The sequence below is a fragment of the Phyllosticta capitalensis genome (assembly GCF_038381095.1).
Source record: "Phyllosticta capitalensis strain CBS 128856 chromosome Unknown BKA78scaffold_8, whole genome shotgun sequence".
Classification (NCBI taxonomy): Eukaryota; Fungi; Ascomycota; class Dothideomycetes; order Botryosphaeriales; family Phyllostictaceae; genus Phyllosticta; species Phyllosticta capitalensis.
The window spans coordinates 756,138-784,102 of record NW_027117446.1 but is presented as its reverse complement, the minus strand read 5'-3'; the positions used below and the strand labels follow the sequence as shown (position 1 = coordinate 784,102).

Below are 27,965 nucleotides of genomic sequence, written 5' to 3'. Positions count from 1 at the left end.
GACGAGAAAAAAAAAAAAAAAAAAAAAAACTAACTTTCCCCTTCATGACCTCCTGAAAGCCTTCAAAGGAGCGCTGGAAAAAATGGCATCAGCTTTTACATTGCGCATCAAAGCACGATGATGAATGAAGCACTTTGGCTTGATGTCTTGGAGGAAATCACGAGCACCGCTTTGTCCTCAACTCCTATGAATAGCAGCACAAGACAAAGGAAAGCCCACGAGGAGTTCACGCAAGCCACCCCAGCGCCAGCAACCTCACACACGGCATGGACACAGAACGGACCGGCCCGCTACCAAACCGCCCCATTGGAATGTGGCGTCAATGGTCAGATGCGTCGATTTCTCACTGTTTAGAATGGCATCCAAGTGCGCCTTCCTACGCAGCTCTCCTCGCAGCTCTCTTGCGATCTCACTCTTCGCCATACTTCCCCTTAGACCCGTCCAGCTGCGCATCCAGCACCGCCGAAGTACCACCCAAGACGCTCTCCACCGCTTCATCCAACCTCGTCTCCAACTCGCCGACCCGACTCGCCCTGCCCGCCCATATCCTCCCTCCACTCGCGGCCCTCGCAATGCCCGCATAATCCGGACTTGGCGCAAAGCTGATATTGATCTCTTCGTTATCCACCTTACTTCCTTCACCCTCAGGATGCACGAGGAGGAGCGAGCGGCGCGGCGCGTTCCACCCGTTGTTGTTGAGCACGATGGTGAGGATGGGGATGTTGTAGCGCTGCGAGATCCAGTAGACGGAGCTGGGCACGCTGAAGAGGTAGGTGCCGTCGCCGACGATTTGGCAGACGAACTTGGGTTTGTCCGAGTCGTTGGTTGCGAGTTTGACGCCAAGGGCCTGTCGGAGTGGTTAGCGAGTCGGTTGATTTTCAGGGGTTCTGCAGGGGGTAGGAAGGGGAGATGCATACCCCTCCGCCAGACCAGCCGAGTCCAGCTCCTCCACAATTGATCCAGCTGCCGGGTATGTCGGCCTGGATTTGATCGGCGACTTGGAAGGTGTTGGTGACAGCTTCGATGACCCAGATGGTGTCTTTCGGGCAAGCTTTTCGGATCCTGTTGATCAGATACGACGCAGAAAAGCTGCCGTCCTCATTCAGCTTCGCCGAGGCGGAAATTTCTGCTAGCTTCTTTTCATGGCTTTTCTGGAGCATAGTCCAGCGCTCGTCAAAGAGGCTGGTGCTGAGCTGCTGGCCGAGACCCGAGCTGTCGATGTAGCCGTTCAACTGCTCGAGTGCGACTTGCGAGTCGGCATTGTACCGCGCGAGTGCATCGATGTAGAACAGGCGGACCTGCTTCTTCAGGGGGTCCGAGTCGACGTGATAGATCTTCGCCCCCTCCTTCGGCCTGCATTGCGTAGGGATCCAGGGAACATCGCAGTCAAGCACCAAGATCACATCTGCAGTGCGAATGCTGTCGTCGGCGCCGAAACGCATACCCAACCACGCAGGGTGTCTGTGGCTCGTCATCAGCGACGGATGTGATCGAGGAAAGGCAGAGTAACTTACGTCGCGGGGAAGCTCATATCACTGCCACCAGTATCCAACACCCGCAACCCTCTGATCTTGTCGGCCAACTTGACCAACTCGCCCACTGCCTCGTGGTTTCGTCCCGAGTACCCAGTAATGACCAAGGGCTCGGACGCATTTGCAAGAGCTTCGGCAATGGCCTTGACTCCTGAAGGGGGCAGAGCGCTTGGCTCCACCGGATTCCAGTATTCTTGGTTGAGCGAGTAGGGCTTGATTTCTGCTTCCATGACTTCTCTTGAGCCGCAGAGGTAGACAGGGCCTTTGGGGCCAGATGTGGCAAAGCTCAAAGCTCGGTTGACGAGTTGCTGTTCAAGGAGAAATCAGTATCTTCTCCTAAGCTCCATCACCGACGGAATTTGTTTTTCTGGACTTACCTTGACATTCTGTCCCGCCTTGATCTCCGCAGAATACCGACAGTATTGAGACACAATTGCCATTTGGTCGTGGGCATCCTGACACCAATGAATATACTCGCCCTTGCTGCCCCTCATCTCGCCCTCTTGCGTGATGGGCGTTACTCCCGCAAAGATCAAGACCGGGGCCCGGCCGGCGGAAGCGTTATGCACAGCAGCAGCCAGCGCTTGTGTGCCAACATCGACGTGCACAATAACGCATTGAGGCTTGTTGGTGAGTCTGTATGGCGTTAGACCCGTTGAAAAGCATCAAGGATGGGATTCAAATTACCGTGCATATCCATCCGCAAGTGAAAGTGCCACCATCTTTGACTGTCAGTGATATAGACGTATTTTCAGAATGAGAGATGTACCTCATTCGGACAAGTGATGATTTTGGGAAATCGGCCGTCCTTCTTCCTCTGCCCTGTGACCATTGCCTCAATGATACTCGGATGGTCACTGCCCAGGTTGACGAAGCAATACCTGACTCCCGCGTCCCATATCGCCTCGAAAAAAGCCACCGATGTGGTGTACATTTTGAATCGGTGTGTAGATGTCAGCTAGCGCGATGCTTGGTCAAATCAGCCGGACGCCGCTGTCTTTTCTCAAACTCGATCAATGACAACAGGAACGCAATCGATACACATGGATTTTGGTCGCTTTATGGTCGAAGACGGAGCACGCACTAATACCCCACACTGGGGACATCGTCGTCGGCTTGCTAGAGCGGTTACCGGGGTCTGTCCGGGATGCGCATGCCGAATAACCGTTGCGGCCCGGTTCCGTCCTTTGTCAATCCCATCTGTCATGCTCCCCGAACCAAAAAAATGCGTTTGAGAGCTGAACATCGTCTCTCTATTGCTTTCGAGCTTGAAATCTATAGAACGATATGTAAGTGTCTTAGACCAGTGACCAAGGTATCCGTGAACCAACGCCGTCTCCAAACGCCTCCCACAAACGATATTACATGGCTAGTTGGCGTCTTTCCTCGCCTTCTCTCGCCTCTCTACGTCTTTCATCTCCTCTAACATGACTTCGTTGAACTGCTCTGCGCCGTCAAGATAGACGTGGTGGCCTGCTTTTCTAATGACCACGACTTTGGCGTCGCCATTATCTCGTCTCCTTTCTTCTTCACTCTTGCCTTGAAGGAACTTTTCCTTTTCTTCCTTCATCTTTTGCTCTGCGGCAAAGCCGCCCTTGATGTCCATCCAGTCGTTCTCTCCATACATGAAGACTACGGGAAGACCATTTTCTCTTGGCTTCGACTGGTTGTCTTGGTCATCAGGGATAGGTCCAGAGTGAACACCAAGGTACTGTCTTCCAACGCCATGAATGCGTCTAATAAGAGGGCTGCGAGCAAAAGCGCCCGGAGCGAGAATGTATGCCAGTGCATACTCGCCGCTACCTCTTTGACGGAAAAGGGAATAGGAATAGTCATGCAGGGCCTGCGACTCCTCCTCAGGAAGATGCGAAAAGCGCCGCGAAGTCCAGCCAGAGACAAGACGGGGGCCAAGCGGGCCAGACCAGCGGATGAGCGAAAAGGGGCTGATGTTTGCGTCCCACAGGTAGGTCAACCACTTTGGAAGCTGCCGTCGCGGGGCTTTGCCATTTGGTGCCGACTCAGGCTTTTCTACCTTTCCCCGCTTGGAGGCTTCTGCGACATCCGGATTGGTACCCTCTGCAGTCGCGGTTTGCGATTGCGTGAACTCATTCGCCAAGGAGGAATCACCAGGCTCCGGCATGTCCGCATTGACAGCATAAGGGTCCTCAGGGATACCGACAGGACTTGCCAAGATCAACTTGTTCAAGCGACCTGGGTATTTAAGCGCATATGCCACGGCCATGTATCCGCCCAAGCTGTGGCCGAGAATGGTGAATCTCTCGATCTTACGCTTGACGCGCCACTCTTCAAGAGCGTCTATAAACCAGTTCTCGGCCTCGGTGATTTGGGACTGCCGGTCTTTGCTGGTCAGCTTGAACGGGGGGCGGCCGCTACGACCCATTCCCAGCCAGTCGAGCGACCAAACTTTCCAGCCCTCGGCCCGGCTGAGGCCTTCGTAGTTCTTGTAGAAGAATCCAAGACCCGCGCCATAGCCATGAAGCATGACAAGGTTGTTGTCCACCTGCTCGCCGACGCGCTCCACGGAGAACTCGTTGAGCGCCCGGTCTTTGCCAGCGAGTTCGACCATGGTCGAATTCCACCGCCGTGGGCCATACGGATCTGTCACCGAGTTTGACGTCACAGGTTCGGCGACATCGGCGGGATCCTGAGAAACGTTCATGGACGAGGGCGAGGAGGACGGGGGCGCAGAGCCGGTCTGGGTGTGGGTCGGCGGCTTCTGGAGGTATGGAATGTAGGAGAGGACCTTGTTCTCAGTCACTGCCGGTGATAGACCTGCCCACTAGATGTTGTCAGTTCATGTGTGCATATGATGGTGCTGGGCAAAAGCCGTACCCACTGGGAGAATCCCTCCTTGTAGCCAAGAGGAAAGTAGCCGTTGAAGCCGCGGCCATTTGGAGCCTGCGGCGGGACGCTTCCAGCTTGCTGCTGGCGCTGCGAAGCCAGAGGACTCTGCTGGCCCCTGGAGCGATATTCTTCGTCGTTGGAGGCCATGGTTGGGTAGTCGGCGGGGCTGCGGCTACGGGATCGCGGAGGTGGCGGAGGCCTTGCGAGGTGGACTGGGAGTCGAGGAACGCGAGTGGTCAAAACGGCGACTGGTAGGGCGGACTTGTGATGAAGTCTGCCAGCATGGAATATGAAGGAGTATATGTAGAGGACTAGACAGGAACAGGCAACAATAATTGACGAGTGGTTGGGACGGAGGTATGGTCTTAGCTCCACGTCCGAGGATCGTCGTCCGCTCCGCCAGCAGCAGCAGAAGGCCTGACCTTGTGTGACCCAGCCCGCCGCCGACGTCCAACAACAGCTGCGCCGTCATCAACACCAACGCCACATTTGCTCCATCATGAATCGATAGCAATTCGCTGCTACGACGACAAATGTCCGAGTCCAAGCTCGACCAGATCGTCAAAGGCGCGCCGCCGCCCTCTGTCACCGCGCCCCAGGTCGCCCAAGCCGCCCGTCAACATGATGAACCTGCCGCTCGCCTTCAGGACCCAACCTCGCTGCTCCCTTCCTCTCCTCCGCAAATCTACCTCAATCTCCTCATCCTCGAAGCCTCCATGCGCTCTCAGTACCTGACTCTCCGCGCTCGCCGCCGCCAAAACACTTTTGTCCTGGCCATCCTGGTCCTCTGGATTGCCTACTTTGGCTATGCCATGTTCCTGCGCCCTCGCGAGGACGGCGGCGTGGGAGGCAGCGTCTACTGGGTCGTCGACATGGGCGAGAAGCTGGCATTCATATCCGGAGTCGTCATGGGAATACTGTTTTGGGGCACCGGACAATGGGACCGTGGTGTGCGCTGGCCACGGCGTTGGATTGGCGTTGCGAACAGAGGACTTCGCAGCATGAATTGCAAAATTGTTCTCATCAGAGGGCCATGGTGGAAAGAGCTCCTGAGCTACCTCAACTTTCTGAGCCCATATCAGCTGCTTTTCCCAGATCCCGGCACAAGCTACCAGTACATTGACTATCCTGTCACCGACAGGAGGACACATTTGAGAAGCAAGAGCGGGCTGCACGAGCGCGAGTTCTTGGAGGAGGACGTTGCTCCTGGAGGAGACTATGTCAAGCTTCTGCTACTCCCAAAGCCATTCTCCGCCGACTTTCGTCAAAACTGGGAAATGTATCGAACAGAGTACTGGGAAAAAGAAAACGAGCGCCGTGCACATTTGCGCGAACGCATTAGACAAAAACACATTGAGATTGCCAAACAAGAAGGAGGTTGGCTCTGGTGGACAGGCTGGCGGGGATGGAGGCGTGGATTAGGTCTGGGGAAAAGCGGCGCAGACGCAGAAAAGTCGCATCATCAGCATTCGTATTCGAGTTCCTCGTCAAGACTCGAGGTGCCGAGAGACAAGAAGAGGCGGCCGAGCATCCTCAAGGACAAGACGAGAGACAGGTCCAATTCCCACTCCTCGTCGCGCAGCACAACACCTACTCTGGAGCTGGACGACCGAAGCAGCATGGACTCTAGGCGGTGGAGCAACAGCACTGCAGACGGAAAATTCGACCGACGCAAACGAAAGACTCCAGGCTCAATATCGAAGCCGTCGCGCCTAACACCGGCGAATCCTGGAGGCTCCAGACCAACAACGCCTTCATCAGCAAGTGGCGACACCGTTTCGCGGCTTGCCAACAGCATAAGCCTTGGCGAGGACAGTGACCGCTCGGCGACGTTGACGCCAGATGAGAACTTTTCCTCAGCTTCACCGTCGGTGTAGTTTTTAGAGCTAGCCTTCTGCGTTCTTAGCGTTCTCAATGCATGGGATGTCGTTCGGCTTGTCTCTACACGCGTATGGACGTAAGCTGCAGTCTGCCGGGATTTTGGAATCCGCTTTTCATTCGATTCAAGATGCAGGATGACAAGTTGAGTCGTCTTCGACAGTATGTCTCTTTCAACGATGCAACGAAACGACGAAATTTCCAACATGTCTATCCAATTTTACAAAGTCCTTTGCTCTCTCATCGTCACGAATCCACCAAACGTATGATGTGGCTGTGGCAGAATTATAAATGACCAAGCAATAGATTGGCATTTTCCATTTCTCGGTTCCAATGCAATTGTTTCAAACGCCCCTTCTGCTTCCGTAAACCGCGCGATGGGAGGAGTCTAAGCCCCTGAAGAACATTACATCGATTTCTACATCTCAAAGACCAACAAACGCAATTTCTCTCGCCCAAACGCTTTAGTCGACATCACTCTAATCAATCCTTCCGCTAACTGCTTTTCTCCTCCACCTTCAAATCCCAGCCACCACCTTTTCCGGTCTCCCCTCTCTCCCCATCTTTCCGGTACTATTGGCAGGCGCTGCCTGCAAAACCGAAGGCGCGGAACATGTTCTTGTCCTGCGCGGTGATCGGTCATTACCCGCGTCCCCGCCAGCTAGCTCCAGCAACTCATTGCAGCATCGAGACCTCTTGGGACCGCATCCAGTATCGCGCGCAGCAGTTCCCGTCCGTCACGGCAACCCTTCTCCTGCCATGATGGACCCTTCGCTCGGCCTGCCCTGCCTGGCCGCTCCCGCGCCGTGTTGTTTTCACCTACGCTTGCGCCGGCGCTCCATTGCGGCGATCCGCAGGCGCAGCCATGAGACTAAACTGAGCTTGGCCTTGTCCTTGTCCGGCGCCGGCCTTGAGGGCGCGTGGCGGCGGCGGCGGTGGCGGCTTTGCGCCCTCTCGTCCTCCAAACTGCCTCTGCTGCCGCGACGACGTGGGAGAATCAAAGCCAAACTGGAACGCTTGGTGGCCGCTACCGGCGTTGAGATTGGACGAGATGCTGCTGTTGCTGGTGTGAGAATGGGAGCCCACTGCCGCCGGCCTCGTTGCGTCTTCACCGCTCATGACGACCGGCACGACGACGCGCTCTTCGCGCCGGATTGAATACGCATTGGTGAGGCGGATGCCGTGTTCAGGCGGCGGCGTCGGGGGTGGCGGCGAAAGCGGCGATGTAGCAGCCAGTCCACCATCATCATTGAGGCGGCGCGCGCCCGCCGCGGCGCCACGACGACTCTTGTTATTGTTGCTGCTGCCGTTGCCGTCCGAGGCAGAAGAAGACGAAGAGCCAACAGCAGCACCGCCGCGTCCGGTTAGGCGGCGCCACCACGCGACCACGGCGGGCGGAGGGTCGACTGTGCTGACCAGGTAGACGAGCAGGCCGACCAAGAGGACGAGGCCGACGGCCAGGCAGATGGCCTTGACGGCCACGTCGGCCGCCGGTTCGGGCTCGTCGACTGGCTGCACCTCTGAGGACGAGTAGTCCGCGTCTGATTCTGACGGCGCCGGTTGCGTTTGCGTTTCTTGGGGAATTGGCAGGGCCAGCGCCAGGGGGAGTGGGAGTGGGATTGGTGACATCTGACGGAAGACGCCCTTTTTTGTTTGTTTGAAATGAACGACTGGTGGAGGGGTTGGGGTTTTGCGTTGAAGGAGCGTTTGTCCGAATGGAGCGAGTGACTCTGATGTTGGGCGCAGCAGCAAGAGGGATTATGTCGATGAAGCGAATGGCTGGTCTTGCAGCTCGAATGCAAAAGGGGGCAGTGTAGTGGTCTATTCAACAACGAAACGAGTGTATGTACAGAATATGCGTGTAGTAAATGAACGGATGAAGAGGAAACAACTCGATGAATCGGGCTCGTCAACGACTATTTACTCTCTGCCTTCTTTTGGAATTGGCCATTGATTCCGAGACAGGTGGTTTTCAAACAGCTGATCGAGTTTCTCCATTTGAGTCTCAGAAGCCACAGCTGCCACTGTACATCTCGAAGACAGAGCGCACTGTGAGGGAGACACTTTGGAATCTCGATAACCAGACGACCGAGCGCCTCCGCTACAAAACATTAAGCATTCAGCATCAGAGACAATAACGGAGCCGCGATGTTGTCTCTCACTTCTCCGACAATGTTCCCAGAAGTCTCCCCCTGCCACGTGAGACCACATGCGCACATCATCTAGGCATGGATGTTTCACCCTCCTGATTTGCCTGTGTTGGTTGGCTTCCGTCATCAATGAGGGTAGGAGAAGTTCGTCTGCAGGTCTGTCTTGCGTCACCCGCAGCTCCAGCGTTTGCAACTTGTTGCGTTTGCTCCGTCTGACTGGTGCGCCCGTGACATACACGTTGTCGTTCGTCGTACACCCACCGTACTCTGACGAGAGCTTCGTTTCTTGTCTACGAATGGCTTCATGCGGCGGCCTCGCTCTGACTTGCTTCGACATTAGATCTGCCCGGCCGCAGTGGGTGATCGAGGCCATCGTCATGCGCACCGTCCACTTACCCAACCACCATCTAGACCCACAGCTAAACCCGCAGAACCAACTCTCCCTCTGCACCGCATCAGTGCAAAATGCGGGGTAAACAACTACTCCAGGTAGCTCACGAACAAGAAGCCAGCCGATTGGGGGGAGGAAGGGGGCACAAGAGCTAACCAGACTATGGCTCTGCTCTGGTCAATAGGTGGTAAGCAGCTATTGGGGGGCGCTAAAGCCGACTTACCCAAAAGCTGCAGCTCTCACAACATGCCTGGCTTGGGGGCATGGTTCGGGCTAGCGACGTCACACAAAGCTCGCATGCGGCCTAGCCTGTATGTAAGCTAGCAGCCACGCAGGGCAAGGAAGCACGTCAGATCGACAAGCTGGGTCTGTCGACGAACAAAGCAGGGACTTGGGACACGAGGGATGCGCGCATGTACGGAGGAACTTGTCAAACTCAATCTCGCGCCTTGCGGGCGGGTGATGTCATTTTTCTTTTCTTGGTGATCATCGCTCTCTCCCCAACTCCAATTGCTCTCGGTTGAGGGGGATTGATTCTCGAGGGTGTGTTTAAAATACATTGAGGTGTTGTACTATTAGTGCATTCTGCCAGTAGCCAGTGAGGCGCTGGGCCCGGTATATGAGGATGATGGAAAAAGCAGGAATCAAGCCGAAATCAGGAGCGAATTGACAGGAGGAGTAGTACAGCAGCCGCGGCGGAGGATCATCCATCCCTTTACAAGAGACCAAGGGCGAGGACACCGGCACCGAGGATGCCACCGACGGCAGGGACAATGCCGTTTGCGGCGCCAGTCTGCGTAGCGGCAGCCGAAGTGGCGGACCTAGCAGCATCGCTGGCGGAAGCGAGCTTCGAGGTCTCGCTGGCCGTGATGGACGCAATCTGGGAGGAGATGCTCGAGCGGTCGGCGCCGGTGGCAGTGGCCTGAACCGAGGAGAGGCTGCTGAGCTCGCTGCTGACCGAGGACTGATCCTTGGTGGCAGAGCTCAAGATCGAGGACGCGTTGGCCGACGCCGAGGAGAGGGCGCTCGAGATGGCCGAGCTGATGGAGCTGGCATCAGAGGCAATCGAGCTGGAGATCGAGCTCACAGCGGTGGTGTTCTGAGCAGCGGCAAGGGCACCGAAGCCAGCGGCGATGATGGGAGTGAAACGCATATTGAAGGTGTTTTTGGTGGGGACTGGTAGAGTCGAAGTGTCGAAGAGTATGAGATGCTGGACAAGTTTTAGTCTGGGGTCGACAATGGCTTGAGCTTTGTAGAACTCACCTTTTGGAGGTTGATCGAAGAGCGAATGGATGAAGAAGAATGCAGCAAGGCAGCAGCTGGTGTCGACTCTTATACCTATAGTCCTACGTCATGGCCTGACGGTAAGCAAAGCGTCGGACTCAGCTAGGCATCCCCGGGCAACGTGGAGGCGGGGAGGGACTCCTAGGAGGATGCGGTACGATGGTGTTCCTGACTTGGCTGGTGGATCGCAGTCCTATGGGAAGTGGCGCAGGCCATCAAAGAGGGTGGATGCGTTGCCGAGGATTACTGGCAGGCTCGAACGGCCAACGAGAACAATGAAACAGCGTCAGGGCGCAGCGCCATGGCCTCGTTGCCACTGACGGATACACAGATGATGACAAAGGATGATGGTCGTGTTTTGGGGTCGTCAAGATGTGATCCCGTGGTACCAACGCGCGTCCTTGGTAACGCCTCAGCCGTGGCGCATCATCATCATCGTCCAGTCCTTCTTTTGCGTTTGTCAAGGTGTATCCAGAGCGACTTGCCACACTCCCCCTCTAATCCGGTCGGCCAATCCGGACTACCCCATTGCCGTCCTGGTCTCGACCATCACTGCTGTCTGATCCGCAAGCGCTCCCATGGCCGACTGCCTTTTTCCAACGTTTTTGCATCCTTCGACGGACAAACTCTGCCCTCAGCTTGTTTCGTACTTGATAGTCCGACGCTATGCTGCTTGTGTCGCTGAAAAACTCGGCCCATTCCGTGTCCTCGTCGAATATCGTCGTCGTCGGCTTGCGGAGTCCAAGAAGTTTCCCGCCATGCGACTTGTTTGGCCAACATTCCCCGCCACCGTGCATGTCTACTCGAGTCCAAAACTGCCAAGTCCACAAGTCCTGGATGAATGCCATCGGTATGGCGTATTGCGACCTGAATGCTCTCCTGCTCGGCGCCCGCTCTTCGCCTTCGTCAGTGTGGCAGTTGGGCCATTTGGCAACAAACATGCCATATTGCATGTGCAGGCCGTCGCCAATGCCATCGATGTACCCACCAAAGACGAATGATTCCCATGCTCGACCCACTTCGCATCGCACCTGGTCCATAAAGAACGGCTCAACCTTGATACTGACTTCCGGGTGGGGAGAGGTGGGATTATAATCGATCGTTGCCCAATTGAATGCGTGACACAGCTCATGCACGAGTGTTTTGGCAAAGTGGAATGACGTGCGCAAATACGAGGCTTTCGTGGGCGGGGAACTGGGCATGTTAATCCTTCCTGGGGCAAGTTCGACAAAACCCTGCTGCCGTAGAATCTTGATATACTCGTCGCTGATGTCCGTATGGGAACCGTGAGTGAAGGGAGAATGAGGTAGGCCTTGCCAGTTCCTATGATGGGTTGTTGCGTCGGCGTACGAGAGCTTTTCGAATGACCAGGTATGCACCCTGCCAAGTATGTCCAAGTCTCTCAAGACACTCATTCTGCGCTGGTCGTCGAGTGGCATTGTCGGTGGGTCGAATCGTTCTGCTCGACGGCCGTATGAGTTTATGAGCAAGTCATTGCGGATCCATCGTCTATTGTTTCTCAAGGCCCACCAGAAAGGAAGGAACGTCGGTGCTATGAGCAATTGGCTGGCCAGGTGCAGCGCATGTTGTAAAAATTGGAAATCTGCCGGATCCAAGTTCAACCATCGATCAAACGCAAATGCTGGATGGATAGGGCACTGCAGGGAGTTGTCAATCGAGTCCGCGGTTAGGTCAATGTACCCTGAGTTACGCAACTCGTCAAAAGTAATGTGTTGAAACCAAAGCGGTGACTCGTTTTGAGACATTCTTTCCCGAGTTGTGCGAGCCGTAGTTTGACTTGCAAGGAGAATTGTGGGTGCGTCTTCGAGCAACAGTAGCGAATAGCGAACGGCTGAATCAAGCTGTGCATAGTCTTATAGTACAAGGCTCTTTGTCAGTGTCCAATGCACGCGGGGATCATTCAAATCCCCCTTTATCAATTCAACCAACTGTGGTCGGCTTTGTTCAAGAACTCGTGACGGCCATCTTTCAAAACGAGCGCGTTCAAAAGACTTTTGAAAAGTTGAAAACGGAAGTCCAATGTTTTTTGGAAAGAGCCACTACGGCAATGATATCGCTGCATTGGAATGAATGTCGTCAACGCCGACCGGTGTACAATGATATAAAAGAGTTGAGCGCGCCGCCAATGGAAAGTATTTGCAAATCAAATCAAAAGATTTTGTGCGTGTGCCCAGAATTAGTCCTGGGCGCGGAAGAATTGTCTCGAAGCTCAAACGTGCAAGGCATTCCGTGCCGTGGTGCGTGGAGTTCGACTTGAGCTGCTGGTCGAACACGTGCTCGAAGCTCCCGAGCTTTTGCGTCTTTCATCGATGTGGCTGCTTCCCAACGTCTCGACCGAACAGCCGATACGCTTGTACGATTGCAACGTAAAGTACTCGTCTGGGCTACAAGAGCCCTCGTTGGCATTGGGGGTCCGTGCTCGGCTTTGGACTGGCGACATGCGAATGGCATCGGGACTCCATGAGAATTTCTGGCTACCTCCGGTGAGGGATCGATGGTGTTTTCTCTGTCTCTCGGGCTTGACGGCGGGTAATTCCAGCCTAGAGTTTATGCCGATCCACAAAGCCTCCTCTTGTCCATCACCAGGCATTCGCCATCCTCCGACGCCTTCAAAGTCTCGATTCGGGCCGGCAGTGGTGAAGAGAGAGGCGAAGCTTTCGCTTTTGGTCGGGGGTTGGCGAGGGGCGGTGAGGTCTTGGGACAGGGCCAGGCTGGCGGCGCTGCTCCGACGGCTGCGGTGGTATTTCGCAGGACTCGAGTAGCCGGAGGATGCAGCGACTCTTGGTTTCGGAGGATTGTGGAAGGATGTATCGTTGAAAAGCCAGGTGTGGAAGAGGGCGAGGGCTAGCTCAAAGTAGACTATGGAGACGCGGAAGAAAAGGGTGACGAAGGCGAGGGTGGTGGTGACGGTCGCCAGGGCAATCAGAGGCAGCGAGAGGAAGATCAAGATGGGTGGACCGAGGAGATAGAGTGGGTTGAACATGGCGTCGGTGCAGCCTGAGGAAGAGGCAGCGGTGGACTCGACATATTCTATGGAGTAGGAGAAAGGTTGCACAAGAGAAAGAGAGGGAGAGGGGAAAGGTAGGCGGAGAGGATGAGAGACAGCGGGAGACTACAGCGCGCCATGGAGCGCGGCGCGCTCGGCATGTGATCCTGGGGCACGCACAGACGGGGAAAGTCACTCCACCACGCCCGTCCTCAAACTTCTTCTGCACCCACTGCACCTCATTCTGCACGCCAAACATGACAGCAGCATCCCCAGCGCCATCCTTCCCGTGGCACATTGGCGTCTTCGACGCTCATTGTCACCCCACCGACACCATGTCCTCCATCGCCGCCATCCCCGATATGAAGGCTAGGGCCTTGACCGTCATGGCCACTAGAGCTCAGGACCAACAGCTCGTCGCCAGCGTTGCCAGAGACCTCGGCATCAAGTCAACGCGCGTAGACTCGTGGGATTCGAGAGAGCGTATCGTCCCGTGCTTTGGCTGGCATCCGTGGTTTGCACATCAAATGTTCGACGAGGCACAGTATGGTGGCAAGCAAATTCTGGACGACGACGCCAAAGTTTCTCACTACAAGCAAGTCCTCTCACCTGCACCTGATGACGTCAGTTTCCTTTTGAGCCTGCCCAATCCAATTCCCTTTTCCGAATTTTTGGAGCAGACGAGACGACATCTCGAGCGCTTCCCTCTGGCATTGGTGGGTGAAATTGGCTTGGACAAGTCTTTTAGAATCCCTCAACCGGCGCTTCCAGAGCATCATGAAACTCGCGACAGCTCTCTGACTCCAGGTGGCCGAGAGGGTCGACGTCTATCACCGCATTGCGTCTCCTTGGAGCACCAGAAGCACATCTTGACAGCGCAGCTCAACCTCGCGGGGCAACTACGCCGCGCCGTGTCTGTTCACGGTGTCCAGGCTCATGGAGTGCTTTTTGAAACTTTGAGGGCAACCTGGAAGGGCCACGAGAGGAAATCAATGAGCAAGCGGGAGAGGAAGAAACGGGGCATCTCTGCCGAAGAAGCAGCCGAAGAGCAAAACGGCGACAGCGATGCTCCCAGGCCCTACCCTCCTCGTATCTGTCTTCATTCGTACTCTGGTCATCCATCATCGCTTTCACAATATTTTGATGCCTCTGTACCGGCAGATGTATACGTCTCGTTCTCTACAGCCATTAATTATTCGGACCGGGCAGCTTCTACAACGTCGCAGTCCATCAAGGTAGTGCCGGATGATCGGGTGCTTGTTGAGAGCGACCTTCACATTGCCGGAGAGGACATGGACAAGTATTTGGAAGATGTGGTCCGAAGGATTTGTGAGATCAAAGAATGGTCTCTTGAAGATGGTGTGAGGAGGCTGCGGAACAACTGGGAGCGGTTCGCGTTTGGCCGGCAGTCGAGGTGAGGGAAAATAGTGCGTGTAGTCGTATTTAGTAGGCCTTGAGGATCTAGGGATCCACACCGGTCTGGCTGTCTTGTTCCTGCAGAACGAGACCCTGAAAATAATTATGTATTTCTGGTTGAATGGACGAATAGGAAAATGGGAAGACGGCAAGGGAACCGGAACTGACATGGCCGAGCAACCAGCGCGAGTCAGTCGCATGAGCGGTGAGATCATGGTCGAACAGCATCGCGCCGTCCCACGGAGCCTCCACTTCGACTAGTAAACAGGCCCATCATGCGCCCACGACAATTCTGCAACTGCATGCAGCCATATCCTCGCAATCATGGACAACGGCTACAGTGCCTGGAACGATACTGACTGGCACGAACTCGTCGGCACCAAACGCCCCCGCGACATCTCTATCCAAATCATCCTCTCCGTCGCTCTCGGCGCCTCCGCCTTCATCGCCTTTTGCGTGAGTCACGGCTTCACCTCTGGTCATCGACAGTACTAACAGCTGTAGTTTCTCCGTCCGCGATGGGAAGGCTTGTATGCCGCCCGCAAGAAGCAGAATGACGAGGCTACTGCACTTCCCGAGCTTCCAAAGTCGCTCTTTGGATGGATACCTGCCTTGTGGAAGATTACGGACCAGCAGGTCCTCGCATCTGCTGGTCTAGACGCCTATGTCGTGCGTATTTTGGCTCCTGACGTTGACTTGATCTAACATGGGAGTTAGTTCCTCGCCTTTTTCAAAATGGCCATCAAGTTCCTCGCCATCACCCTCTTCTTCTCGCTCGTCGTCATAAAACCCGTTCACGACCGATTCCCGGATGCCACCAAGGGCAAGCCGAAGAATAACAGCACTGCCGATGCTATCGAAGGTGGCGAACTGCGGAAAAGATATGCGACGGCCAACTTCACCGACCACCATTGGCTCGTAGAGGACTACTACTCGTACTGGGAAGCATCGACCGACTACCTGTGGATGTACCTGGCTTTTGCATATCTATTCACCGGCCTGGCTATGTACATGATTGTTTCTGAGACGAGGAAGATTATAGAAATTCGTCAAGAGTACCTAGGAAGCCAGGCGACCATTACCGATCGGACCATCCGTCTATCAGGCATACCTCCCGAGCTGAGATCCGAGAGAGCGATTAAGGAATTCGTCGAAGAGCTAGAAATTGGAGATGTCGAGAGCGTGACCCTTTGCCGAAACTGGAAACCACTAGACGACTTGATGGACAAGAGGATGATGACTCTGCGAAAGCTGGAAGAAGCCTGGACGGTCCATTTGGGTGCTCGGCGAGTGGAACGTAGCCTTGAGTCTCTTCCAATTTCCCAGCCTGCTCCTCCGGGTCCTGTGGTGGAGCCCCACGGTAATGGCGAGAGCAGCCATCTCCTGGGAGGCCACAGGCGTCGCATGTCATCTCCCTACGCCCGCAGCAGACCCTCGGTAAAGATTTGGTACGGACGTCTCAAAGTGTGGTACCGAAACGTGGATGCCATCGACTTTTACGAAGAGAAGCTGCGTCGCCTGGATGAACAAATCAAAGAGATGAGAAGGAGAGAGTTTGAGCCAAGACCTCTTGCTTTTGTCACCATGGACAGCGTTGCCAGTTGTCAAATGGCTGTCCAAGCCGTCCTGGACCCATCTCCTCTGCAACTTTTGGCCAACACCAGCCCGGCTCCCGGCGACGTGGTCTGGCCAAACACATATATGCCACGCCGCCAGAGAATGGTCCGAGCATGGACCATCACTGCCATCATCACGATGCTCACCGTGGTTTGGACGTTTCTTTTGGTTCCTATCGCCACTGCTCTGAGCATTGAGTCCATTGGCAAGGTATTCCCGAGGCTCGCAGAGCTTCTTGAGGACCACCAAAACATTCGCTCCATCGTCTCTACGCAGCTGCCCACGCTCCTCATTTCGCTCTTGAACGTGTTGGTCCCCTACCTGTATGACTGGCTGTCGAACAAGCAAGGAATGATTGGACAGGGCGATGTGGAGCTCTCGGTCATTTCAAAGAACTTTTTCTTCGTCTTCTTCAACTTCTTCATCGTCTTCACCATCTTGGGAACCGCGTCAGGATTCTGGGGGCTCTTGGTGAACATTGGAGAGCAACTACGGGATGCCACCAAGATTGCAAACGCCCTTGCCGTCTCCCTGCAAGCGCTGCTCAACTTTTACACCAACTTCGTCATCCTCCAAGGAGTCGGTCTATTCCCCTTCCGCTTGCTAGAATTTGGTGCTGTGGTGTTGTACCCTCTCGGATTGATAGGCGCGAAGACTCCAAGAGGTATGCTTCCAACCCATTCTGTTCGCCCTTGTGCTAATACATCTAGACTACGCTGAGCTCGTCCAACCGCCCGTCTTTAGCTACGGCTTCTTCTTGCCCAACACGATCCTCATCTTCATCATCTGTACAGTGTACAGTGTTCTCCGCTCCTCCTGGATGGTCCTGCTGGCTGGTCTTCTCTACTTTATGATTGGCCACTTTGTCCACAAGTACCAGTTGCTGTACGCCATGGACCACCGCCAGCACTCGACTGGTCGCGGCTGGTTGATGATTTGCGATCGCGTCATTGTTGGTTTGATCCTCTTCCAACTGACCATGGCCGGTCAGCTTGCCCTCAAGCGCGCTTTCTGGCGTTCAGCCTCACTGACCCCGCTCGTGATTGCCACGCTATGGTTCTGGCATATTTATTCCAACTCGTACCGGCCACTGATGAAGTTCATCGCCCTGAAGAGCTTGCGCCGCGCCGAGCGGACCGACCACAGCCTCCACCACTTCCTTGGACACCGTCACGACGAGCATCCGACTGTCGACGAAGTGCAAGAGCGCGGCCAGGAATACGTCAACCCTAGCCTCGTCATGCCGTAAGTATTCACGTTGCCAGCCTCACACAACCAAGCTAACCTGAACAGTCTCGAAGACGTCTGGATTGCGGACAAGAACGCGCGCGCGCTGGCCCAGACCAATGGCAATGGGAACGGCAATGGGAACGGCAATGGCTCGTCGCGCTCGAGCAGCGGCAGCAGTCGTCTGCAGCGCCTCTTCCGCCGTAGCCACCGCGGCTGATTGATTCGCTCGTCGCTAGCTCTCGTATGCCTGCGCCGTCTTATACGCTGCTGGATACTGCAACCTGCCTGCCTGTTCGCTGTACAGATGAGATAGCCATGCACATTCTATATACCCCCTTTTTGCCTACTCTCTCGAGCGTGTGTTCAGCCTTGTTTGGAACTTTGAGCTGACCTTTGGCCTCCTGGATTGTACTTCACTGCTGCACTGTACTAGTTTGGATTGATTGGATAGCGTTTATAGCACAATTGCAATTCATGGCTTTCACGGTTTCGACCAAGGTGCGTATGAATTTTATATTACAGGCAACGGGTTTAACAAGTGAAACTGCGCGGAATCGTGGTGGGTACAAGGTGACAAGCCCCTTACCCAATGGTTCTTTGAAGTCTTTTTGTGCGCGTATCATGATACCTCCCTGTACACGATAAGCCATCCACCCTTAGTAATACTGCTGAAGGCGGTCTACGTCATAGCTAGCGCAGTAAAAGCACGCGTCTCTTGGTGTTGGCGAGAAACTTCTCCCACAAACATCAACTTTTTGTCTATCTCGACACGGGCGCGCACGACGATCGCTCCCTGTTAACATTCATGATGTTCTCCTCCTCGTCGACTAAGCGGCAATACGGCCGCCATTCTTGGTCTGGTATGGAGCTGTTGATGCGTAAGCGTTTTCACCATATTCAACGTCGCGCGGACACTGACACCTCCCCACCTAGGCACGCCGCCGCGCGACACGTTCGCCAGCGCGCCGTCCCTGCGCGCTGAACCTCTCTCCCCTTCCGCTTATGAACCTCTCTACAACCACTCTCTCCCTCCTCAACAACCTCTTCGTTCTCCAAAACTCGCGATGCCTCACCAGAACTACTACTACCCTCAGCAGGGTCAGATGCCTCAGGTGCCATCTCTCTCGCAGCAGCTGCAGCAGATCCAGATGGAGCAGCAGTCTCCTCAGGCTCAGCGCTTCCAGCAGTCCCCTCAGGCCCAGCGCTATCAGCAGGCTCAGCCTCTTCCTCACCAGCCTCACCAGATGCAGGGTCAGCAGTCCCAGCAGCTTCACGGCCCTCAGGACCAGGTCCAGGCACAGCCTCAGACTCAGTCTCTCAATGGTCCCAACGGCGCGATGAACGGCTCCCACGGTGCGATGGACGGCACCCATGGCACGATGAACGGCTCCAACGGCGTCATGGCCGTCGCGCAGCCTGGTCTTCCCGAGACTCCTCAGGAGCCCCGCCTGATGTTCCCCAACGGTACTCCCCACGTCGTCAAGTGCGGAGCCTGCGGCTTCGAGATGCGACCCGAGATGACCTTCCTCGAATGGCTCAACCACTGCGCTCACGGCCGCAACTACGGCGACGATGAGCTTGACTACGACATTTGCGTGTGCGACGTTGCCTTCATGACTGCGAAGGACATGCAGGAGCACCAGCAGGAGTACGGCTGCAAGATGCGTCGTTGAGCTCGACCTGACTACCTACTTTCGTCTCGGGGGTAAGTTTGCCTGTGAATGTTCTACGAAATACTTTTGTTTGCTGACTGAGTCATAGCTCCGAAATCCACGGCGACTGAGAATGAAAGATCGAGTGCAAGGTGCATGACTGAGTTGAGATTGCTTCAAGGGAATTGGACAAAGTCTTGCGTACAGGACTCCGTCACCAACAAAGGTTGCCCCTGCAAACAAAGACTACACAAACCCCGATGGAGGCTACTTGCTATGGAAGTCATGGGTCTGGGAGCCTACAAAATTGGTGCTGGAAAAATTGCTGGGTGGAACACTCGAAGGCTCATGAGAAATCCGGGATGACATTCAAACGGCTCGAGCTTGAGTCAGCCGTCAATACTCAGATAGATTCCGCCATGAAGCAGAGACTTGCTCTCTTCGCCCGTGGAGGAAACAATGAACGCCTGAGGACTACCAATCGCATGAGTGAAGCATTGCTTGTTGTGTACTTGGTCAGTAGACCTACTCCAAGCTCGATTCTTTAGAACCTGGGAGCTTCGAGCCAGTGATGTACCCGCCTGACTGTTTGTGATGACTTCTCTGCAAGACTCTGCCTCTCTGCCACTTATTTCCATCGACCACTACCGCGGCGTTTCTCTGTCGCTCCCTACATCACCGAGGTGTGTTGCCAGTGAAGCTCACTGAGGCAAGTGCTCCTCCCTCGAAAAGCTTGAAATATGTTCTCATCAGATTTTGGCAATACTCCCCTGTGGGAAAGAGCCTCCTCCCAGGCCAGCGCCTTCCGCGCAGACAACCACGTATCAGCCTACTTCTCTTTTGACGACGATCCGAGTATCCGTCTGCTCAATTCTTCGACACAACATCTCTACAGCCAGCACCGTGTCAAGCGACTCTTCTCCCGACGGCCGTCCAATCATCTCTATCTCGACATGGCGGAGCATGACGCGCACGATGAATCTTTTAATCAGTTTTTCGATGATATCATCTTCCAGAGTCCCGACACTCTTCAGGCTACCGTGGCCCCGGAGGCTCTCGAGGTTCCCAATTTCCCCGACACTCCTCAAGCCCTCGTGGCACCGGAGGTTCCCAAGGCTCCCATTAATGGTGAGGCTCTAATGGAACGCTTTCGTAACAACCCAAAGGACGATCCACTTCTTTTGGAATGGTACATGGAGACGGAGACTCCTGATGAGATGAAGGAGTTGGTTGATCAGGTTCTTAAGAGCAAAGCTGGCTTCGCATTCGGACGACAGCATGTTGAGCGCATTTGCAGCATCATAAAACGCGACCTAGCTGCACACGGTTCATTCCACGAGGCCTTCATTTGGGCCATTTGGTGGAATTTACTGGCGCCGACAAGCCACCTGCATAGCTGCATGTGTCAGATCACAGCCAGGTACTTAAGACCGCCTCGATGCCCGCATTTCCGGGAGACTCCGCGACCACACAACTCCCATTTGAATCTCCGCGGCATGCTGATGCAGGTTCTGGAAGGAGTTTGGGATCACTGGATGCGGACGTGTACCTTCAAATTCCCACCTTCCGAACACCCTCTGTATCTGGATTGTGTGGCAGAGAATGCGCGCCGTGTGATCGAGTGGCATCGCCTACACGGAGAGTGGAGAGCCGGCTGGATTTTCTACAACGACGAGATTGAATGCAAAGAATGCGCGAATGCTGCCTTTCGGGGTACAACGCATAACTTCTTCCACGTCTGGCCGGGGTTTCAACCACCGCCTGTTCAACCACCGCCTGGTTAACTGTGGATATTGCACGAAGAATACAATTGGTTTTGGAGACGATTGACAGGCGAGGTGGAACCATTCGATATGGAACGGAGGGATTGAGGGTGGTATATTCATTGGCCGACAAGGAACATTGGAGCGAGACTCGTTGTCGACGACTGCATCTCAGGGGCTCTAGGGGACTTTGGTTGAATTTGTGGGATTGGCGATGAGCTTGGGTTCTGGGGGACTTGGAATTGGAATTCAGCATCAATAAGTTGCTCTGTCTGAATATGGCGCCTCTTGAATTTGTACTACTTTGGATCAACGAGAATACCCGTCCAGTATCTGAAGGCTGTGGGCCGGTCCTGCAAGTTGCGTGGATCCAAGTTCTGATCTACCCGACCCTGAGAGCTCCGTTCAACCATTCTCGAAAGCGCCGTCCTGGAAAGAGCGAGAAAGGCAAACTGATTTGGATTGCTGGTCCTGAGCTGAAGATTTAGTCACCTCTCTGGAAAGAAAGACTGTCTAATCCGATTTGACTTACCAGAAACATCCGCGAGTCCAAGCTCCGTCGTCCCGAGGAGGTCTCATAGTCCAACCAACCGAATCTCACTCTCCTCCCTTGCCCTCTCCCGAACCAACCTCCTTCGAAGGCTTCGAACCTGGAGTAATCTCAACCTCAATTGCCTTCTGCCCCTCAGTGACGGTAATCTACGTTTCCTCAAACACGAGCAGTGCATGCTCCGCGTCCTCGTCCGTCTCAAGATCCAGCCGATCAAACGGATGCGGCAGCTTCTTGCCGGCCCTCCTGATCCTCTCCACGTACTCGACCGCGGGCCTCTGCTCATCCGTGCCGGCTCGCATCAGGACCCGGTGGCCCTGGCCGCTGTGGTGGACCTGCGCGACTTCGGGGAAGACGATGCGCCAGATGCGGCGGAAGAGGCGCAGGGCGTTGGTGCGGTCCTCGGCGGTGTCGAATTTGATGCTGTCGAAGGGCGGTTGAAATCGGATTGTGGGCTTGGTGAGGACGCAGAGGGGGATGAGCTCGAGGCCGTCGGAGGAGGTGTAGAAGTATGGGAACATGTCCGACCAGATGAGCGTGTTGGTTTCTGAGTCCATTCCGACGAGGATCCGCTTCTTGGGGACGCGGCTGTGTGAGAGGCCGGTGACGGTGTTCTTGAAGATTGGTGGCATGGTTGTAGAGAGCGAAACGTCCTGGTTGGTATTCGATTGCTTGTCTGATCGAAAGTCGGGTGAAGGAGCGGAGAAGGGCCAGATTGTGTGGGCGGTTCCCGGTTGAAGCAGGATCTGATACCTCCAAGTGAGTCTGAAAGAGCCGGAAGCGTTGAGAACAGGGGAAAGAAGCGACCGCAAGTTATAAATCTTGGAATGTCGATTAGTGAGTGTTGATGTTGGTGTTTGATTCAAGCGGGAGGAGATTGGCAAACGAGATAGCGTTGTTTCCGCAAGAAAACGTTAGTGTTGGGACCAGGAGATGAAGTCTGAATGCCAGGCTTTGTAGGGGAAAGATTTCTATCCTTTGGAGTGAAATGATGCAACAAGAATGCAGGCCGCGCGACGGAAAGCAGTGAAGGCAAGCCAAAGACATTGAACAGACTGCGGTGAAGGTGGGAAAAGGTGTTTGTGAAGCCTATCAAGGACGCAGACTCGTCCTTGTTTCCATGCGATCAAACGTTGCGAGATACCAGATCTGGAGCGACAAGAGGCTACAAACCCGGGCTTTAACAGAGAGCTGGCATTCACTAGCTCTCCAGAATACCATCCTCCAGAAGAAGATTTTTGTTCTCCAGAATCTTGTTCGCCAGGATCATTTGTTTAAAGACCACAGCCGAAGTCTTGCGATCTTGTCAGCATCAATCAAAGAACAATGACGACATGTGGTTGGACGAGTGAGAGGTGGCAAGGAGCCATGAACAGGATCTACATGAAAGTATGTCAAGATCAGAAGTCCTGAAGCCCGCTGCCAAATCTTCAAGGCCATACCAATGGATAAGACTAGATCCAGTACCAATGCTCCGGTTTTTGGGTAAGTTATGCAGAAGGCGTGCCTGCTCAATCAAACATTCTGTAAAATTTGGAACGCGGTGAGGAAGACTAGAGCAAATCTTAGCCAAGAGGCGAAGTCAGAGTGTTTGTCTTGTGCATGAGTTGTAGAGGATGCCTCGTTTTGCGCGGGCTCGTGGTTTGCTTGACAGCCGTCCGGATTGGGTTAGCGCAGCTGCAACCATCCACCACAGCAACGCTCCCCGCGACTCTCTTCTCCACCTTCCGAACTTCCATAGGAGCTCCTTGTGCCTGGACGTCAGAACAGGAATCCGCGAACAGAGCACCGAGACCGACGTCGTACTCGGCCCCGGAAGATGCGCGTCCTAATTGGCGGGTCTGCCCGCTGAGGGCCGTGTCTCAAGTTTATTGACAAAGCTTGGCGGCAGCAGCCTCTGCATGTCTGCAGGCGCTAAACAACGACGCCCTATGGACGACCGACGCGTCAACAATTTGTGGATTGATTTTGCGGATGAACGCCCCGAAACCCAGGATCCAAAAGGAGAAAGCAAAGAGCATGGAAGTACGACCAAAAGGGAAAGAGCAGCATTGTCAGGCCCGGCCAGAGTCGTGGACTTGCGATGTTGAGAGAGCTCGTAGGAGGCAGTTGGAAACTTCGTCTTGGATACACAACGAGCTTTTCCAGGCTCTTTCGATCGCTCGCAGAATCCGAATGGCTGGATCCTTCAGGAATCTCGTCTTTGCCAACCGTCAAATTGATGGCGCGTCCCGCTCGACGTGTCGAGCTTCGTTATGAGCCGGACCATCTTTCCACCTCCCCGTAAGCTCGGCTTATGGAAGGTGGATGAATCCGATGCAGAGCGGATGGTGTGTAAATCCGATGTCTCGCTCTGTCATAGCCCGGCGCTCTTAAACGTCGTCGAGACCAACTTCTCCGAGCTGTTCTTAAATCACAAGCCAGCCGGGGGTGTGTGTACACCAAGCGGTATTCCTAGGTAGGGTACGAACGAACCCCAACCCACACAGGACATGAGACGAGGACGACCAGAGGGATTGATGCGGACGGGCATAGCCGTCTCACGAGATGCCCCAGCGGATCATGCTTCTCCGCAGCCGGACGTCGATTTAAGGGTGATTTTACTTACCCAATCCGGACCTTGCGGTCCACAATTTAAAGATAGAGTGCGGGAGAAAAAGTCAGGATTGGCCAGTGCAGACATGATCACGCCGTGCAGCCGGAACCTTCCAGGGGAGGCGGCATCAAACAACCTCGCCGACGACTGCCAACGCAGCTCACATCGAACGTGTTTCTCTACACCGGCTGGACGGGGCCTGTGGGAACGGCGCGTTGAAACAAAAGCCGACCGGGCGGCGACCCTTGCACGCGTTTCAAGCGGGAAATGCATTTCGGCGAAATACACCGTCCCAGACGTCACGCCGTGGAGCCCCATAAATTTGCAAGACGTGCGCACCTCCTGTGGCGCGAGAACCGTCAGGCCGTCGACAGCCTGGACGCTCTGGTTCGTACAGCGTATAGCTGCTAAGATGAAATAGGCCTTGGAAAATCACTATAGAAGGGCTTGAACGCCTGCTCTCCTATCACTGCGGTGCAGCTTCCGGCTCCAGCTATCTATTCCTTCTTGTATCGTCATTCTTTACTTTGCCCAGCATGCTGGTGCTCTCTTCCGCTCTTTTGCTGCTCTCTGCTGCGCAGAGTTCGCTTGCAGCTCTCACGACTTCCAACTTGAAGAAGCACGTTGATGTCCTTACGCTTGAAAACGCTTTCAACCCTGTCGAGGAGGCCTACTGGACCGGTCTTCCTCACCATCGCCGCACTCCCTTCGCCGTCTCCCCCGATGGCAAGAGTGCCTACCTCGCCTACTTGGACAGCTCTGGCACCGATGTCCACGTCCAGCCGGTCAACCCGTCAACCTTCGCGGCCACTGGAACCACTGTCACCGTCACTGGTGGCAAGGAAGCTGGCGGTCTCGTCGCTCACAATGACGGCTTCGCCCTCCTGACCAACGAGGCCATGCCCAGTTCGACCTCTGGAGATATCCCCCCCAGTAACACCCCGGTTGCAGTCCTCTACCGCTACACGAGCGGAAAGCAGACCTGGAAGACCTGGCTCGGTGGCCCTAACGTCCACGCTGATGATGGCATGGGTCTCTCTTGCTCGTAAGAGCCTTCTCGACGTCTTATCAATTTAGCCCCGCTGATCATGCTGAACAGGCCCGACTTGAACGGTGATTTGGTTTACTCTGAGGAAGCTGGCTACTACGGCGCTTACTTTGTCGTTACTGATTACTCTGGCGGTGCGTGTTTGATGTCCTCCCTTCCCTTTGCACTTTCCCTCTCGACTTTTTATGACTGCCTCCCCTATCTTCAAAGTTGCGCTTATGTGATGCTAAAACTTGGACACAGACGCGTCCGGCCACTACGGTGACAACCTCCTCTACATCACGCCCGAGGGCAAGCTTGATACATCCGTGGAAGGTACCAGCTCCTGGGGATGCTCCCACAACACTGGTATCGCATTTGAGGCCGCAGACGCTACTCCCTACGCCTCCGTCTGCGCAACTGGTAAGTGTTACATAACCTTGGGGTCCTGTCAGATATGGTAGTGTTCGGGGCTCAGGCTTTGCTGAATTTTCAACTTCTCACCCCCTGAAACCCCTACCATACCCCCCCCTGACCTCCCCAACCACATATTATTGCTCCAAGCTAACAGCCGAAAAATACCAAGGTTTTCTTGCCTTGAACACTGGCAATGGAGGAATGGATACTACTGTTGCTACGAAGATCTCAAACGAAAACGTAACGAACGGCGCCACCAACGAAGCGTTGGGCGGCATGAGCGGCAGCTACAGCGGACTCGCCCGCTTCGGCAGCTCGGCCAAATACATCCTTGCCTGGGTGTCCCGTGGAGCTACTGACCTCACGGAATACGATTGGATGGGGTCAGGATATGTATCAAGTGTCAACCGCACAAATCCTCGTCATTTGGCCATTGCTATTATGAGTGACAAGAAGACGCTGAGCGGAAAGGCTGCCTCGTCCGAGGTCGGTGCGAAGAGCGGAGACAGCCAGATCAACTGGATCACTCCCACTTCTGCTGCCAATGACTGCTCCAACGCTCACGTTGCTACGTTTGGCGAGAGCAATGCTCTGCTTACCTGGGAGGAGATTTCCAACCCTCAGTGCAACTGTGAGTTTCAGAATTACGCCGCGAGAGATCCGCACTACTAACGAAATAACAGTCATCTCCATGGGATGTGCTGGTACTTTTGCGGGCACCAAGTTCCAGGAAGTCGACTCCACCGGAGCCACTGTTGGCGACGCCATCACTGTCAAGGACACTGTGAGTACAGCAATCTCTTTACTAACAGAGGAGAAAAGAGACATGTCCAGCTTCGGATATATGCTGTACAAAAGCAAGACTGACAGCATTTGAATAGTACGTCGCAGGTGACATGGTCACCATGTCCGACGGCCGCATCTGCTGGCCCTACGTCAGCATGACCTGGGACCTCAGCGACACCGTTGCGGCGCTCGGCCTGAGCTCCAAGACCACCAAGAAGATCTCATTTGCTTGCATGAGCGGCTCCTCTTCGACTGCAGGTTCGTCGTCCGCGTCCTCCTCCTCTTCGTCTGCGGCCGCAGTAGCATCATCCGGCACCACGGCGGCCGAAGCCGTCGCCACCTCCGCTGCTGCTGCCGCCCCTTCTGTCGCTGCAACCCAAACCACGCTTCAGACGCTGATCAGCTCGTCGGCTTCGGCGGCGCAACAGGACGCAAGCGGAGCCTCCACCGTAGCCGTCACGCCCGTCGCCACAACCACGCCCTCTGAGAGCGTCGCTGCTAGCGCTGGCAGTGGTGATAACTGGTGGTACGGCTCTTGGCCGTCTGCTTTCCCGGCGCAGGCTCAGGCTCAGACTGGCAAGACCCGTGCCGGTAAGACTTGCAGGCGCCGCAAACGCGGTGTCGCTCACGCTGAGGCCTGATTTCTCCAGAAAATGGACTCTTTTGAGGGCCATACTGGCAATCTGTAGGAGATATGTAGAAAGGGGTTGTAAATAGGAGAGGTTTTGGCCGTTGCGACTTATTTGCTTCGATCTCAAAGGGGTCTTCTGTCCCTGTGAACTGACTGAGTAGTGAGGATGCGAACAATACTGCCTCGCCCCAAGATATCTCCCTCCGTTTTGCGGTTGACACGTCCTCAAGTTCCCGCTGAAAATGACTCTGGTGTCTTCATCATCATATGATATTGAAGAACGACACTATGCTAACACATCTTCAGAAGCGAGAGAGCGGTACCAAGGAGTGATCAGGAGCATACCACGTCACCTGCACCAAGCATCTGGGTATTCGGGCATGCGAGACTCAGATCCCGTGCTGTGCCTGCGCCGTATCTCTATTTAAACCCGCTCCTCACTCACACTCTTTCTCTTTAACCCCACACACCACAATTCCAATGAAATATGTGTCAAATCGACAGGGCTACTTGGGCTCTTTGTGCTGTCTCCAAGATATTGCTTCCCAAGATCATACTTCGTTCTTTTTATCTTTCCCCCGGATCCGGCGATACTAATGGAAAGCCAGTGATTCCATGCAGTTGAAGGACGCTGATGAGCATGATGTGAAAACAAATAATCGAGGCAGCATTGTGACATGACACTTAAAATCATGACTCAAAGAGATAAATCAGGAAAAATCCGGGGTTAAGTTGATCCGGCTGACCCGATGCCCAAGCAAACTAACGCCTCCCGTGACTCCACCCGAAGGCGCAAGTACATAAGTCTCACTCTTGACTCTCATCTTCCTCCTCCCCAGAACCAAGCCATTTGCAACAAAAATGGTAGCAGCAGCAATTGACCAACGCATGAAAGTCACTTTTTTTTGGTGTGGGAGAGGGAAACAGTCAACTTTCCAGAGTCAAGTGCAAAGAGTACTTCCAAAACAACACATGATTGATTGACGATAACTAACACGACACAGAATGACGATGAAGAGCAGGATAGCGGTGTGGCGGTTACATCAGGGTGCGAAAAGTATTACAAAATTTGAGAAGGTCAAGGTCGATCGAATGCTTGACGCAAAACCCTAGAGTGATCACGCACATGACCGCGGCCGTTGACGCTGGTATAAAAGCTTCTCGTCCTTGCAT

At 54.6% G+C, this 27,965-nt stretch overlaps 13 protein-coding genes across 13 annotated transcripts; 6 read left to right on the top strand and 7 right to left on the bottom strand.

The window, feature by feature from the left end:
- Positions 1-38: 38 nt before the first annotated feature.
- BKA78DRAFT_381598 (thiamine pyrophosphate enzyme, N-terminal TPP binding domain-containing protein) lies at positions 39-2,466 on the bottom strand (the record flags this gene model as incomplete). Its single annotated transcript, XM_066893014.1, has 6 exons — positions 39-847; positions 918-1,461; positions 1,515-1,840; positions 1,910-2,168; positions 2,220-2,254; positions 2,302-2,466. The coding sequence occupies 6 exons, from the start codon at positions 2,464-2,466 to the stop codon at positions 410-412; spliced, it is 1,767 nt and encodes a 588-aa protein (XP_066741848.1). The 3' UTR covers positions 39-409.
- On the bottom strand, positions 2,420-4,776 carry BKA78DRAFT_320199 (putative alpha/beta hydrolase). Its single transcript, XM_066888926.1, has 2 exons — positions 4,386-4,776; positions 2,420-4,332 (listed from the first exon to the last, which is right to left on the bottom strand). Exons 1-2 carry the CDS (start codon positions 4,542-4,544, stop codon positions 2,902-2,904), a joined length of 1,590 nt encoding a protein of 529 aa, XP_066741847.1. The 5' UTR covers positions 4,545-4,776; the 3' UTR covers positions 2,420-2,901.
- Positions 4,777-4,945: 169 nt separating this feature from the next.
- On the top strand, positions 4,946-5,788 carry BKA78DRAFT_232197 (Spo7-like protein-domain-containing protein; the record flags this gene model as incomplete). Its single annotated transcript, XM_066883790.1, has 1 exon — positions 4,946-5,788. A coding segment is annotated over one exon (843 nt), but the record flags the coding sequence as incomplete, so codon positions are not given.
- Positions 5,789-7,094: 1,306 nt separating this feature from the next.
- BKA78DRAFT_354840 (uncharacterized protein) lies at positions 7,095-7,904 on the bottom strand (the record flags this gene model as incomplete). Its single annotated transcript, XM_066891800.1, has 1 exon — positions 7,095-7,904. The coding sequence occupies one exon, from the start codon at positions 7,902-7,904 to the stop codon at positions 7,095-7,097; it is 810 nt and encodes a 269-aa protein (XP_066741845.1).
- Positions 7,905-8,050: 146 nt separating this feature from the next.
- On the bottom strand, positions 8,051-9,002 carry BKA78DRAFT_174172 (uncharacterized protein). The gene has a single exon (XM_066883303.1). It carries the CDS (start codon positions 8,802-8,804, stop codon positions 8,196-8,198), a length of 609 nt encoding a protein of 202 aa, XP_066741844.1. The 5' UTR covers positions 8,805-9,002; the 3' UTR covers positions 8,051-8,195.
- A 529-nt stretch (positions 9,003-9,531) lies between these two features.
- Positions 9,532-11,539, bottom strand: BKA78DRAFT_354839 (uncharacterized protein; the record flags this gene model as incomplete). Its single annotated transcript, XM_066891799.1, has 2 exons — positions 9,532-10,026; positions 10,751-11,539. The coding sequence occupies 2 exons, from the start codon at positions 11,537-11,539 to the stop codon at positions 9,532-9,534; spliced, it is 1,284 nt and encodes a 427-aa protein (XP_066741843.1).
- A 559-nt stretch (positions 11,540-12,098) lies between these two features.
- BKA78DRAFT_174142 (uncharacterized protein) lies at positions 12,099-13,202 on the bottom strand. Its single transcript, XM_066883302.1, has one exon. It carries the CDS (start codon positions 13,102-13,104, stop codon positions 12,331-12,333), a length of 774 nt encoding a protein of 257 aa, XP_066741842.1. The 5' UTR covers positions 13,105-13,202; the 3' UTR covers positions 12,099-12,330.
- Positions 13,203-13,343: 141 nt separating this feature from the next.
- BKA78DRAFT_320194 (uncharacterized protein) lies at positions 13,344-14,795 on the top strand. The gene has a single exon (XM_066888925.1). The coding sequence runs from the start codon at positions 13,365-13,367 to the stop codon at positions 14,523-14,525; it is 1,161 nt and encodes a 386-aa protein (XP_066741841.1). The 5' UTR covers positions 13,344-13,364; the 3' UTR covers positions 14,526-14,795.
- On the top strand, positions 14,783-17,865 carry BKA78DRAFT_320193 (uncharacterized protein). Its single transcript, XM_066888924.1, has 5 exons — positions 14,783-14,979; positions 15,028-15,192; positions 15,241-16,804; positions 16,851-17,385; positions 17,434-17,865. Exons 1-5 carry the CDS (start codon positions 14,848-14,850, stop codon positions 17,585-17,587), a joined length of 2,550 nt encoding a protein of 849 aa, XP_066741840.1. The 5' UTR covers positions 14,783-14,847; the 3' UTR covers positions 17,588-17,865.
- Positions 17,866-18,095: 230 nt separating this feature from the next.
- BKA78DRAFT_174132 (uncharacterized protein) lies at positions 18,096-19,191 on the top strand. Its single transcript, XM_066883301.1, has 3 exons — positions 18,096-18,248; positions 18,304-19,075; positions 19,132-19,191. The coding sequence occupies exons 1-2, from the start codon at positions 18,176-18,178 to the stop codon at positions 19,041-19,043; spliced, it is 813 nt and encodes a 270-aa protein (XP_066741839.1). The 5' UTR covers positions 18,096-18,175; the 3' UTR covers positions 19,044-19,075; positions 19,132-19,191.
- Positions 19,192-19,762: 571 nt separating this feature from the next.
- On the top strand, positions 19,763-20,806 carry BKA78DRAFT_297647 (uncharacterized protein; the record flags this gene model as incomplete). The annotated part of the gene is made up of 1 exon (XM_066886799.1): positions 19,763-20,806. The coding sequence occupies one exon, from the start codon at positions 19,763-19,765 to the stop codon at positions 20,804-20,806; it is 1,044 nt and encodes a 347-aa protein (XP_066741838.1).
- Positions 20,807-21,484: 678 nt separating this feature from the next.
- Positions 21,485-21,967, bottom strand: BKA78DRAFT_297646 (uncharacterized protein; the record flags this gene model as incomplete). Its single annotated transcript, XM_066886798.1, has 1 exon — positions 21,485-21,967. The coding sequence occupies one exon, from the start codon at positions 21,965-21,967 to the stop codon at positions 21,485-21,487; it is 483 nt and encodes a 160-aa protein (XP_066741837.1).
- Positions 21,968-24,467: 2,500 nt separating this feature from the next.
- On the top strand, positions 24,468-26,802 carry BKA78DRAFT_254787 (uncharacterized protein; the record flags this gene model as incomplete). Its single annotated transcript, XM_066884932.1, has 6 exons — positions 24,468-24,976; positions 25,031-25,113; positions 25,223-25,387; positions 25,545-26,006; positions 26,059-26,159; positions 26,257-26,802. 6 exons carry the CDS (start codon positions 24,468-24,470, stop codon positions 26,800-26,802), a joined length of 1,866 nt encoding a protein of 621 aa, XP_066741836.1.
- Positions 26,803-27,965: the final 1,163 nt, after the last annotated feature.

Bases quoted from the DNA above. Each gene is read 5' to 3' on its own strand.
- BKA78DRAFT_320194 (XM_066888925.1), top strand. From the start codon at position 13,365: ATGACAGCAGCATCCCCAGCGCCATCCTTCCCGTGGCACATTGGCGTC.
- BKA78DRAFT_320193 (XM_066888924.1), top strand. From the start codon at position 14,848: ATGGACAACGGCTACAGTGCCTGGAACGATACTGACTGGCACGAACTC. The intron at 15,193-15,240 runs GTGCGTATTTTG...CATGGGAGTTAG, and splicing joins CTGGTCTAGACGCCTATGTC to TTCCTCGCCTTTTTCAAAAT. The intron at 17,386-17,433 runs GTAAGTATTCAC...TAACCTGAACAG, and splicing joins AACCCTAGCCTCGTCATGCC to TCTCGAAGACGTCTGGATTG.
- BKA78DRAFT_174172 (XM_066883303.1), bottom strand. From the start codon at position 8,804: ATGACGATGGCCTCGATCACCCACTGCGGCCGGGCAGATCTAATGTCG.
- BKA78DRAFT_174132 (XM_066883301.1), top strand. From the start codon at position 18,176: ATGATGTTCTCCTCCTCGTCGACTAAGCGGCAATACGGCCGCCATTCT. The intron at 18,249-18,303 runs GTAAGCGTTTTC...CTCCCCACCTAG, and splicing joins TGGTATGGAGCTGTTGATGC to GCACGCCGCCGCGCGACACG.
- BKA78DRAFT_320199 (XM_066888926.1), bottom strand. From the start codon at position 4,544: ATGGCCTCCAACGACGAAGAATATCGCTCCAGGGGCCAGCAGAGTCCT. The intron at 4,333-4,385 runs GTACGGCTTTTG...GACAACATCTAG, and splicing joins AGGAGGGATTCTCCCAGTGG to TGGGCAGGTCTATCACCGGC.
- BKA78DRAFT_174142 (XM_066883302.1), bottom strand. From the start codon at position 13,104: ATGTTCAACCCACTCTATCTCCTCGGTCCACCCATCTTGATCTTCCTC.